The sequence below is a fragment of the Barbatula barbatula genome (genome assembly GCF_947034865.1).
Source record: "Barbatula barbatula genome assembly, chromosome: 25".
Taxonomy (NCBI): Eukaryota; Metazoa; Chordata; class Actinopteri; order Cypriniformes; family Nemacheilidae; genus Barbatula; species Barbatula barbatula.
The window spans coordinates 14,906,599-14,920,111 of record NC_136788.1 but is presented as its reverse complement, the minus strand read 5'-3'; the positions used below and the strand labels follow the sequence as shown (position 1 = coordinate 14,920,111).

Genomic DNA, 13,513 nt, shown 5'->3' with positions numbered 1-13,513 from the left:
GCTTTGCTTTTCTGTAAATAAATCATGTTTAAATATGAACCATAAATACTGTATCAATGATTGTTTCATAACTGAGTTTAATATTGACATGTTCATCTTATTCAGTTCTACCACGATTTGTCTTTGACATTTCACATGTAGGAACAGGATTTATTTCTTTTAGATTTTCTGTTGTATACACTCTTAAATACAAATGTGCTTCACGATGCCAAAAATAACCTTTAACATCCGAAGAACATTTAGGTTTTATAAAAGGTTCTTTGTGGCGAACAAAGTTTCTTCAGATTATTCAAAGATTAGAAAGAGGTGGTTCTTTAAATAACCTTTGACTGAATGGTTCTTCTATGGCATCGCTGTGAATAATCTTATAAGCACCTTTATTTTTAAGAGTTTACAAAAAGATTCTTTATTTGAGTTGATATGAGTAATGCGATGAGATGAGATGATGATGTTCCCTGTAGTTTAAACTAAATCAAACCCCAAGACTGTGTTGTGTTTATTACTGCTTTATTATTGCCTGAATAATTAAATATCATTGTTACTTTGAGGTTTTATTACATTTAGTTAGAACAGATTAACGGACATTTTTTTTTAGTGCAGTATAGTTTTGGATAAGTGTGTTTTGTGTGTTTGTTACAGGTGAGAAGCTCTCAGAGTTGAGGATTGTGTTGATGGGGTATAGAGGAGCTGGGATGAGTTCAGCAGGAAACATCATCCTGAACAGAGAAGAGTTTGACCTGAAGACAACTGCTCAGTGTGTGAAGAGACAGAGAGAAGGAGCAGACAGACACATCACTGTCATAGAAGCTCCAGGATGGTGGAGTACTATACCTGTAGATCAGAGCCCTGAGTTACTGAAACAAGAGATTTCTCTCAGTGTGTCTCTGTGTCCTCCAGGACCTCATGTTGTTCTACTGGTTATACGTGCAGACATTATATTCAAAGAGGAAGAGAGAAAAGTATTTCAGGGTTATGTGGATCTTCTCGGTGAGAGAGTCTGGAGTCACACTATAGTGCTCTTCACTCATGGAGACTTTCTAGGAGACACATCTATAGAGCAACACATTGAGAGAGAAGGAGAGGATCTCCAGTGGCTGGTGGAGAAATGTGGGAACAGATATCATGTTCTCAACAATAAGAACAGAAGTAATGACACTCAGTTCAAACATCTGCTGGAGAAGATAGAAGAGACAGTGACACAAAACAACGGCTGCCATTTTGAAATAGACAGAAAGATTTTACAGGAGCTGGAGGAGAGAAGAAGAGAAGAAGAAGAGAGAGCAGAAGAACGAATGAAGAGGATGAAGAAACAGAGAGAGATGATCAGATCACAGATGAGTGAGTAAACATCACAGTACTGATCTAAACACTGAGAACATTCAGTGGACTGAACATGAAAACAATCTCACACTTACAGTCGTGCTGTTAGACTTCATCATGTCTGTTATTGCGGTTGAATCACAGCTCTGCTGGTACAGAGTATAACAGCTGAATTGTGTGTGATATTATTTTCATGTACAATCAGCGTTTTTTTTGTCAAATTATCAGAGAACAGAGTTGGGAGCCCAACATGGGATTGAAGTGTCTTAGCCCCCTGAAGGCTGACTGGATATTTCCCAGCGTAATACACAGTTTCTTCCATCTAAGAATACAGAACGTATAATTACGATAAAAAATTCAACTTTTAAATTAACTGACTGTAGTGTTTGTCTGAATAATTCTGAAAGAAAGACATAAAAATGAAAAACAAAATGTAAAACTAAGGAATGTTTAAACATTACGACAGTGGCATTTGAATGATTGTTTATGTTATCGTTCTAAATTGTATATTTAATTTACTGATATAATGTTAATATTGAAGCCTTGTCATACATGATTCTTCTGTTAACCTTAATCTACAGAACACCACTATAATACAGGTGGTAGAACGGACAGTTACATAATGAATCAAAGTTCAGTTCGATGGGCTTTCTATAGACCTTTCCAAATATTAATTGTAACAAAGATCCATAAAAGGAAGGAAGGAGGCAGGAACCGGCGAACTTTAAATTATTTTAATAAAATAAACAAAACCCTTCCTTGAACCGGCACCTTAACGTGGTGGAGGGGTTTGAGTACCCGAGTGACCCTAGGAGCTATGTTGTCGGGGGCTATATGCCCCTGGTAGGGTCTCCCAAGGCAAAAAGGTCCTAGGCGACGAGTCAGACTAAGAGTGGTTCAAAAACCCCATATGATGAAAAAGAACTCAAGGACCGTGACGTCGCCCGGTATGGCGCAACCGGGGCACCACCCTGGAGCCAGGCCCGGGGTCGGTGCTCGTATGCGAGCGCCTGGTGGCCGGGCCTTTCCCCACGGGGTCCGGCCGGGCTCAGCCCGAAGGAGCGACGTGGGGCCCCTTCCCGTGGGCTCACCACGTGCGGGAGGGACCATAGGGGGTCGGTGCGTAGTGGATCGGGCGGCAGTCGGAGGAGAGTGTCTCGACAGCCCGATCCCTGGACATGGAAGCTAGCTCTAGGGACATGGAACGTCACCTCGCTGGCGGGGAAGGAGCCTGAGATGGTGTGTGAGGTTGAGAGGTTCCGACTAGAGATAGTCGGGATCACCTCTACGCATGGCTTGGGCTCTGGAACCACACTCCTCGAGAGAGGATGGACACTTCATCACTCTGGAGTTGCCCATGGGGAGAGGCGGCGGGCTGGTGTGGGTCTGCTTAACGCCCCGCAGCTCTCCCGCCATGTGTTGGAGTTTACCCCGGTGAACAAGAGGGTTGTTTCCCTGCGCCTACGGGTCAGGGTGAGGTCTCTCATTGTTGTTTGTGCCTACGGGCCGAATGGCAGTGCAGAGTACCCGACCTTCTTGGAATCTCTGGGAGGGGTGCTGGTAGTACTCCGACTGGGGACTCCGTCGTCCTACTGGGGGACTTCAACGCCCATATAGTCACAGTTTGTCTTTAACGAACACCATGTTCAAGCATAAGGGTGTCCATCAGTGCACGTGGCACCAGGACACCCTAGGCCGCAGGTCAATGATCGACTTTGGGGTCGTTTCATCTGACCTGCGACCATATGTTTTGGACACTCGCGTTAAGAGAGTGGCGGAGCTGTCAACTGATCACCACCTGGTGGTGAGTTGGATCCGATGGCAGGAGAGGAAGCTGGACAGACTCGGCAGACCCAAACGTACTGTAAGGGTCTGCTGGGAACGCCTGGCCGAGTCTCCTGTCAGAGAGATCTTGAACTCCCACCTCCGGCAGAGCTTCAACCAGATCCCGAGGGAGGCTAGAGACATTGAGTCCGAGTGGACCATGTTCTCCGCCTCCATTGTCGAAGCGGCCACTCGGAGCTGTGGCTGTAAGGTCTCCGGTGCCTGTCGAGGCGGGAATCCCCGAACCCGGTGGTGGACACCGGAAGTAAGGGAAACCGTCAAGCTGAAGAAGGAGTCTTATCGGGCCTGGTTGGCTTGTGGGACTCCTGAGGCAGCTGACAGGTACCAGCAGGCCAAGCGGACTGCTGCCCGGGTGGTTGTGGAGGCAAAAACTCGGGCCTGGGAGGAGTTTGGTGAGGCCATGGAGAAGGACTATCGACTGGCCTCGAAGAGATTCTGGCAAACCGTCCGGCGCCTCAGGAGAGGGAAACAGTGCCCTAACAACGCTGTTTACAGTGGAGGTGGGAGGCTGTTGACCTCAACTGGGGATGTCGTCGGATGGTGGAAGGAGTACTTCAGACTCATCAATCCCACCGTCACGTCCTCCATTGAGGAAGCAGAAGCTGAGGGCTCAGAGGTGGACTCGTCCATCACCCAAGCCGAAGTCACTGAGGTAGTCAAGAAACTCCTCAGTGGCAAGGCACCGGGGGTGGATGAGATTCGCCCTGAGTACCTCAAGTCTCTGGATGTTGTGGGGCTGTCTTGGCTGACACGCCTCTGCAGCATCGCGTGGCGGTCGGGGACAGTGCCTCTGGGATGGCAGACCGGGGCGGTGGTCCCTCTTTTTAAGAAGGGGGGCCGGAGGGTGTGTTCCAACTACAGGGGGATCACACTTCTTAGCCTTCCCGGGAAAGTCTATGCCAGGGTACTGGAGAGGAGAATACGGCCGATAGTAGAACCTCGGATTCAGGAGGAACAGTGTGGTTTTCGTCCAGGCCGTGGAACGCTGGACAAGCTCTACACCCTCTACAGGGTGCTGGAGGGTTCATGGGAGTTTGCTCAACCAATCCACATGTGTTTTGTGGATTTTGAGAAGGCATTCAACTGTGTCCCTCGTGGCATCCTGTGGAGGGTGCTTCGGGAGTATGGGGTCTGTGGTCCTTTACTAAGGGCTGCCAAGTCCCTGTACGGCCGAAGCAGGAGCTTAGTTTGCATTGCCGGCAGTAAGTCAGACTTGTTCCCAGTGCATGTCGGACTCCAGCAGGGCTGCCCTTTGTCACCGGTTCTGTTCATAATTTTTATGGACAGAATTTCTAGGCGCAGCCAGGGGCCGGAGGGTGTCAGGTTTGGGGACGACACGATCTCGTCTCTGCAATTTGCGGATGATGTTGTCGTGTTGGCCCCTTCAAACCAGGACCTTCAGCATGCACTGGGACGGTTACAGCAGAGTGTGAAGCGGCTGGAATGAAAATCAGTACCTCCAAGTCTTGTTCAGGAGTGAGGGAAGGATGGAACGGGAGATTGACAGACGGATCGGTGCAGCTTCTGCAGTAATGCGGTCGATGTACCGGTCCGTCGTGGTGAAGAAAGAGCTGAGCCGCAAGGCGAAGCTCTCAATTTACCGGTCAATCTACGTTCCTACTCTCACCTATGGTCATGAGCTTTGGGTCATGACCGAAAGGACAAGATCCCGGATACAGGCGGCTGAAATGAGCTTCCTCTGCAGGGTGGCTGGGCGATCCCTTAGAGATAGGGTGAGAAGCTCGGTCACACGGGAGGAGCTCGGAGTAGAGCCGCTGCTCCTCCACATTGAGAGGGGTCAGCTGAGGTGGCTTGGGCATCTGTTACTTCCCCGGAAGGTGCTCCGGACCCGTCCGACCGGGAGGAGACCCCGGGGAAGACCTAGGACACGCTGGTGGGACTATCGCTCGTCCTTTTATGCTCCCGAAGCTTCTCCGTGAGAGATGCGAGACCGGTGCACGCACAGTCGATGCCCGTCCCACACGGCTCTCGCCCCACCCTGCTCGCCACATTAATTTAGACCACTTTGGATAACATTAACAATACTGGTCCAGAAGAACTTCCTGTTCCAGTTGTTTAACACTACACATGCGTTTGACAAAACACAACCAACAGATCACTTAAAACCAAATCAAAATGTTAGAAAATATTTTTAACAGTTATTTATGAATGTAAGATTTATAATAATAAACAAATAAACTGAAACCGCGAATGTGTCTGTAACAGTGTTTACATCTTATGAAGTGGTCATACATACAAACACCAACACCATCAGAGTAACATGACACACTGAAGTAACACAACGTGTAATATTAAACACCATGATATACATATCTGATAAACAATGCAAGAAACAGAATTTTTAAGAATGTCAAATGTGTTTTTCACTGTAAATTTGAATGTGACTTATATGTTTAAAGTACAATAAAGTATAGTTAAATGTACATGTGTCATGGTAGAAAATATACGGCACTTCATACCTTTAACATTCAAGTATGTTTTGTGTGTTTGTTACAGGTGAGAAGCTCTCAGAGTTGAGGATTGTGTTGATGGGGTATAGAGGAGCTGGGATGAGCTCAGCTGGAAACATCATCCTGAACAGAGAAGAGTTTGACCTGAAGACAACTGCTCAGTGTGTGAAGAGACAGAGACAAGTAGCAGACAGACACATCACTGTCATAGAAGCTCCAGGATGGTGGAGGAGAATACTTGTAGATCAGAGCTCTGAGTTACTGAAACAAGAGATTTCTCTCAGTGTGTCTCTGTGTCCTCCAGGACCTCATGTTGTTCTACTGGTTATACGTGCAGACATTAAATTCAAAGAGGACGAGAGAAAAGTATTTCAGGGTTATGTGGATCTTCTCGGTGAGAGAGTCTGGAGTCACACTATAGTGCTCTTCACATATGGAGACTTTCTAGGAGACACATCTATAGAGCAACACATTGAGAGAGAAGGAGAGGATCTCCAGTGGCTGGTGGAGAAATGTGGGAACAGATATCATGTTCTCAACAATAAGAACAGAAGTGATGACACTCAGATCAAACATCTGCTGGAGAAGATAGAAGAGACCGTGACACAAAACAACGGCTGCCATTTTGAAGTAGACAGAAAGATTTTACAGGAGCTGGAGGAGAGAAGAAGAGAAGAAGAAGAGAGAGCAGAAGAACGAATGAAGAGGATGAAGAAACAGAGAGAGATGATTAGATCACAGATGAGTGAGTAAACATCACAGTACTGATCTAAACACTGAGAACATTCAGTGGACTGAACATGAAAACAATCTCACACTTACAGTCGTGCTGTTAGACTTCATCAGGTCCGTAGCCAGCCTATTGAAAGGGGAGGGTTTTTTTTTAAAAACTGGACCTTTTTGCAGTTTTTCTCCTCCTTTTGTATTTATTTATGAGGTTCAAATACTTAATTTTGGTGACCTTTTATGCACTAATTTCTGATGGATTAGCTTGTCTGCTGGTATCTGAACCAGCACGCTTTTTGATGCACCTAAAATATTTATTGCATTGTTGTCAAATTGCTTCCTCATATAACACTTTTGTCAGTCCATACACAGTTCATAATTTTAAAGACCACACTAACAACAGAATAGATTCAGACCCAATTTGGGTCTGAAAGCCAATATTTATCATCAAATATAGACATGATATAAGTGAAACTGTAGGCCTATATTTAAAAAATGAAATTTTACCGACGCGAATTCGCGTCATGGGAGGGGCTTCTGACGCTAGCTCACGGCCCTACTAGAGCAAGCTCCTGATTGGTTAACGCGGCACGAATTTTCGCCAAAGTTCAAATTTTTTAAGTCGCACGATTCGCGTGAGCGTCTTTGCATTGACTTAACATGTAAATCACTCGCGCTTAACGCTTCATTCGCGTTTGGTGTGAACACGCATTGTTCTTAGGGCAATGCCTTGCCTCTCTGTCTGCACGCGCGCACACACATACACACACGCGCCCTGCAACAATAAACATATTAATTTGAAACAGCAACGCAGAAATTTGTCACAAGCGTTGATTAAAACAATGATGACAATAATCACATGAAAAAAAACGACTTAAATTCTGGACCTTTGGCAGTGAGGGGGGGGTTCGTTCGAACCATCCGAACCCCCCCTGCCTATGGGCTTGTTCATTATGTCTGTTATTACAGACTCTATTCATGTCTACTAGAATAGTTTACATCTGATCATAATACAGTGTTCCAGAGAGCCGTGTAATAACTGGGTTTAATGATGATGTTTTTTTAGTTGTATCTCAATAGATCACAGGTACAGTAGGTCTCAAGTTTATTACGGGTTGATTGAAGAATATTTTTGCTGCTCATATATAAATGCAGTGTTGTCATGAGTTGTAAGGGTATAAGAATATACACTGGAATTTAATATTAAAACTGACAGCTGTGTTTGGCAGAATAATTCTGAATAAAAGGCATTAAACACGTAAAACCTTTTAAAGACTAAAGAAAATGGTGATAAAGTTTTGGTGTCCTGAAATGGCATTTAAATTCTTGTGTGTTTTATTATTCTTATACAGTAAGTGTATATTTCATTAACTAATATAATGTAAATATATCTGCATAGACACAATAAAATCTGCCCTTTTTCACAATTTAATGTACAGTTAACCACTATAATAGAACGGGTAAAATAGACGATCATATAATGAATCAAAGATCCTCACAAGTGGCGTTTCTTTTAAACTCTCTAATACTCAGAGATGGTGCACAATGCCATAGACAAATACAAAACACCACCAGAAACACAGTAATACATAACAGTAATACTTAACAAAATACAATGTAATGTAAAACACCCTAATATACATAAACAATAACAAATGTGATTTTTTTTTACAAATATTAAATGTATTAGTCAAGATGACGTTTGAATTTTGTTAAAATTATGCTTTTATAAACATTGATGTTTTACCTTGTTGTACATGTACTGTCTGTTCAAACGTATGATAATCTCCACTGTAAAGTTTATGGTTATTCATATTTCACATGTTTTGTGTGTTTGTTACAGGTGAGAAGCTCTCAGAGTTGAGGATTGTGTTGATGGGGTATAGAGGAGCTGGGAAGAGTTCAGCTAGAAACATCATCCTGAACAGAGAAGAGTTTGACCTGAAGACAACTGCTCAGTGTGTGAAGAGACAGAGAGAAGGAGCAGACAGACACATCACTGTCATAGAAGCTCCAGGATGGTGGAGGACTATACCTGTAGATCAGAGCTCTGAGTTACTGAAACAAGAGATTTCTCTCAGTGTGTCTCTGTGTCCTCCAGGACCTCATGTTGTTCTACTGGTTATACGTGCAGACATTATATTCAAAGAGGAAGAGAGAAAAGTATTTCAGGGTTATGTGGATCTTCTCGGTGAGAGAGTCTGGAGTCACACTATAGTGCTCTTCACGTATGGAGACTTTCTAGGAGACACATCTATAGAGCAACACATTGAGAGTGAAGGAGAGGATCTCCAGTGGCTAGTGGAGAAATGTGGGAACAGATATCATGTTCTCAACAATAAGAACAGAAGTGATGACACTCAGATCAAACATCTGCTGGAGAAGATAGAAGAGACCGTGACACAAAACAACGGCTGCCATTTTGAAGTTTTACAGAAGGTGGAGGAGAAAAGAAGAGCAGACGACAAGAAAGCAGAATCACAGATGAGTGAGTGAATCATAAATATATAGTGAAATGTTCTTTTTACTTCCAGTGTCCCTAAACTGTGAGTACAGTCAATCGGATCAGGAGTTATAGTATTAAAATTAGGGGTTTCAAAATAGTGAGCAAAAATTGAAAGTCAGTGTGTTATAACAAAATAAGTTTAGAGAAAAAGTTGTATACAAACTGTTGTGTTATTGGTTTGACAAAACGTGTCCTAAAAGTCTAAAATATTTTGACATTTTGACAGTTGTGCTGGTTTTCTTCTATCAGTGATGACTATTAGGCGGATCTAGACGTTTTGGGCTTTCCTGTAATTTCGAAAAGCTATTCTTCCATGCTGTACGAAATACCTCTAATTTAGTTTTCTTAAAAGTTGCGCTCCATTTTTGTGCCGCTTTCTTTGGAGCCGGAGTGTGTTTATTATTCCACGGTGTCGGGCTGTTTTTAATCTTCTTTAAGTGCAGAGAAGCAACTTTGTCTAGGATTTCCGAGAAGGTTGCATTCAAATTTTCAATGGTAAAGTCAAGATCTTCAACGTTATTACTCATGCTAGAGATTTGAGACATTTCAGGCAGATTGTAGAAAATAAAGTATGATTACGAAGGTGAGTGGGTCCTGAGACATGTTGTCTAACGCCCATGGAGTTGAAAGTGAAAGTGAAAGTGAAAGTGACCTATTTGTCAGTTATGGAGAACCATACCTGAAATTTGCCCTCTGCATTTAACCCATCCAGAGAGTAGTGAACACACGCACAGCAAGTGGTGAACACACGTACACCCGGAGCAGTGGGCAGCTATCACTGCAGCGCCCGGGGAGCAAGTAGGGGTAAGGTGCCTTGCTCAAGGGCACCTCAGTCGTTACCTGCCGGCCCTGAGGATCGAACTGGCAACCTTCTGGTCATGAGTCCGACTCTCTAACCATTAGGCCACGACTGCCCTAGAAGCTCCAGGATGGTGGAGGAGAATACCTGTAGATCAGAACCCAGAGTTACTGAAACAAGAGATTTCTCTCAGTGTGTCTCTGTGTCCTCCAGGACCTCATCTTGTTCTACTGGCTATATGTGCAGACATTATATTCAAAGAGGACGAGAGAAAAGTATTTCAGGGTTATGTGGATCTTCTCGGTGAGAGAGTCTGGAGTCACACTATAGTGCTCTTCACGTATGGAGACTTTCTAGGAGACACATCTATAGAGCAACACATTGAGAGTGAAGGAGAGGATCTCCAGTGGCTGGTGGAGAAATGTGGGAACAGATATCATGTTCTCAACAATAAGAACAGAACTGATGACACTCAGATCAAACATCTGCTGGAGAAGATAGAAGAGACCGTGACACAAAACAACGGCTGCTTTCACTTTCACTTTCACTTTCACTTTCACTTTCAGACGACAAGAAAGCAGAATCACAGATGAGTGAGTGAATCATAAATATATAGTGAAATGTTCTTTTTACTTCCAGTGTCCCTAAACTGTGAGTACAGTCAATCGGATCAGGAGTTATAGTATTAAAATTAGGTTAAGAGTTAAGAGTGTCTTTAACATTCCTAAAGCATCTGTATCTTTATCTACATGTTAAAGTCTCCAACAACAAGGACTCTGTCTGTGGCCAGTACTAGTTCCTATAAGAACCCAGCAAATTCTTTAATAAAATCTGTGTGGTGCCCTGAAGGCCTTAAAGATGCTTAATCTGAAGTACATGAAGTACCATGACTTCAAAAGAATTGTATTTAGGATTAGACTTCTGGTAAATCCTAAAAGAGTTACGGTAAAGTGCAGCAACACCTCGGCTTCTGGCTTTTAGGTGAGGCTCATGTTTTTAATAATAATCTTGGGGGACAGACTCATTTAAAGTAATATAATCATCTGGCTTTAGCCATGTTTCTGTCAGACAGAGCAAGTCTATTTTATGATCTGTTATCATATCATTAACAAAAAGTGCTTTATTAGAGAGAGATGTAATATTTAGCAATCCGAGTCGTAACAGTTGATTATCTGTATTCTGTACATTTTTATTTAGTTTAACGTTAATTAAATTACCTTTGAGAGGTTTACGCATTATTTTATGTTTGCTAATGCGGGGGACAGGCACAGTCTCTATTTTATGATGTTTGGGAGAAAGTATTATCGCATGTTGTGCATTATGTGTATTCTGCGACGTGAGACGACAAGCAGACCGCTGGTTATGCCATTCTGTCTGCTCCCTGACCTGGGCCCCAGTGAGTCAAGTCTATGTGCCCGATTTCTAGACAGGAGAAAAGCACCAGCCCAGGAGGGGTGGAGACCATCACTTTTCAACAGGCCAGGTCTGCCCTCAAAACCCTTCCAGTTATTTATAAAAACTAAATCATTCTGCAGGCACCACTTAGACAACCAGCCATTTAGTGATGATAATCTGCTATGTATCTCAACACCAAGGTAAGCAGGGAGGGGGCCAGAGAATATTACAGTGTCTGACATCATGCTTGTGAGCTCACACACCTCTTTAATATTATCTTTCGTGATCTCCGATTGACGGAGTCCAACATCATTTGTGTCGACGTGAATAACAATCTTACTGAATTTACGATTAGCCTTAGCCAGCACATTTAAATTTGACTTGATGTCAGGCGCTCTGGCTCCCGGTAAACATTTGACTATGGTGGCTGGTGCCTCTATGTTAACGTTCTGAACAATAGAATCACCGATCATAAGGGACTTTCAGCAGGTTTCTCAGTTGGTGCGACACTGAGTGGGACAAACCTGTTGGAGACTGTAATCGGAACGGTTGAGTGATGTTTTGACCTGCGACTACGTCGTCTCAGTCACAAAGTTTCCCAGCTGCGGGGATCTTCAACGTAACGCTGCTTGCATCCAAAGTGTTTTCTATGCCCCTTACACTCTTACACTCAGATAAAGATCGGATGCGAGACTCTAATTCTGAGATCTTCTATGTCAGCCTAGCTATTTCCCTGCATTTATTGCATGTAAAACCCTCGCCACTTTCTAGCATGTTCTCTTATTCTCTATGATCAAATCCTTTAGATACAATCTTTTTATCATTGTTTTCAGGGAGTGAAGATGAGATGTTTGATTCAGTCTCTCTGGGAAGTTCTGCTTATGGATCATTCAGATCTCTATCAGGTGCAGACAACAGCTCAGTTTTTGCATCATCACACTCTAAAGAACTTCCTATCTTATTTGCTGATGGATCATACAACAAGAAATTACAACAACCATTGAGTATGTATCTTTATTTGACAGTGCCCCAAAAATAAATTTAAATATTTAAACTTAATTTTTACATTTTAATTATTTATTGCAATGTAAGAAAAAAGTGTCACAGTCTTGCAGTGTAACTGCTGTATACTATTCAGGTGCATAAAAACATTTAGTGAATATCTTCATTGTTTTCAGGGAGTGAAGATGAGATGTCTGATTCAGTCTCTCTGGGAAGTTCTGCTTATGGTTCATTCAGATCTCGATCGGGTGCAGACAACATCTCAATTGTTTCATCTTCACGCTCCAGTGACTCCAAAGATTTATCTTCCAATTTTCTAGATGGATCTGTACCCTTCACTCCTCAGTCTGTGGAACATTCACAAATCAAAACAACCAAGAAAACATCCACGATCTTAAAATTATTAAGAGGCAAACAGAATAAATAAGAAAAAAAACAATGTAATGTTATTTTTCCTAAAGAAAACCAATGAATGAAATCACTTGTATCTGACTCAACACAAATTCTCGGACAGAATTTTCCATCTATTTAATAAATTCAAACCAAACTACGACCTTTTATTCCAATAATAGTTGAACTGATACATGTATCTAACATCACTAAACCACAGTTACACAGAGCAGGAAATACAGTTTGTGATCGAGGTCATTTACACCGATGACATTGTTGACATTTTGTACAGTAACTGGCATTACGTGTCATGTTTTATCATGTAAATATAATAATGACAAATATTTTTATGTTCTGATCTCAATCAGAAATTCTTCAAGAAATTGTTCAGTTCAGCCATAATGATCAAGAATATATGGATTATATATTTTTTATATTTCTAAATATTTTTAACACTTGATACTCACTTGTATTATGCTTAGAAAGAATATTCACATTCCTAACTAAAGTAGTTGATGAAAGGCTTTGCTTTACTCTTTTGCATTCATTGTATTGTTTGCTTGCAAGGTGTTTTTTTTAACTTGATTTTATATAATAACAGATAATGAACTTTCACCTGTGTTCTTTTATTAACTTACGTCATAACACGATAAGCACTTTCAATGTATGTATGCAGATACATGTACAGTATGTGTATATTTTACTGACAGGCATTTTTTAAACAATTATAAATGTTTTAACATTTAACAGTTTTTCAGCCAAACACTGTTTTTGGGTCAAACTCAAACCTCATTTGTGTCATTAATAAAATCATTTATTCACCATCTTGTTGTGTCAAATTGTGACGCGGCACAGCATCATGGCGTTTTCATAGGAACTCCATTCTGACGACACAATGTCGAGAGACCGACCGAAAGGGAACATCTCGGTTACGTATGTCCCTGATGGATGGAACGAGACGTTGTGTCTTTAATGCTCACTGAAGCACTTGAGACACGATTCTCAGGCTCCTAAGGACCAAAGGTGAATGAACGGAGGTTAAATACGTAACCGAGATGT

The 13,513-nt window shown here is 42.4% G+C and overlaps 1 protein-coding gene across 1 annotated transcript in view; it reads left to right on the top strand.

Moving 5' to 3' along the window:
- The window catches only part of LOC306890919 (uncharacterized protein), a 32,256-nt gene extending 18,979 nt beyond the window's left edge, over positions 1–13,277 (top strand). Inside the window, exons 13-17 of the mRNA XM_079450934.1 lie at positions 640–1,338; positions 5,683–6,381; positions 8,206–8,850; positions 11,896–12,066; positions 12,241–13,277. Coding sequence (XP_079307060.1) covers positions 640–1,338; positions 5,683–6,381; positions 8,206–8,850; positions 11,896–12,066; positions 12,241–12,491 — 2,465 coding nt within the window. The 3' untranslated portion in view covers positions 12,492–13,277. The remainder of the gene's footprint in view (positions 1–639; positions 1,339–5,682; positions 6,382–8,205; positions 8,851–11,895; positions 12,067–12,240) is intronic.
- The last annotated feature ends 236 nt before the right edge of the window (positions 13,278–13,513 follow it).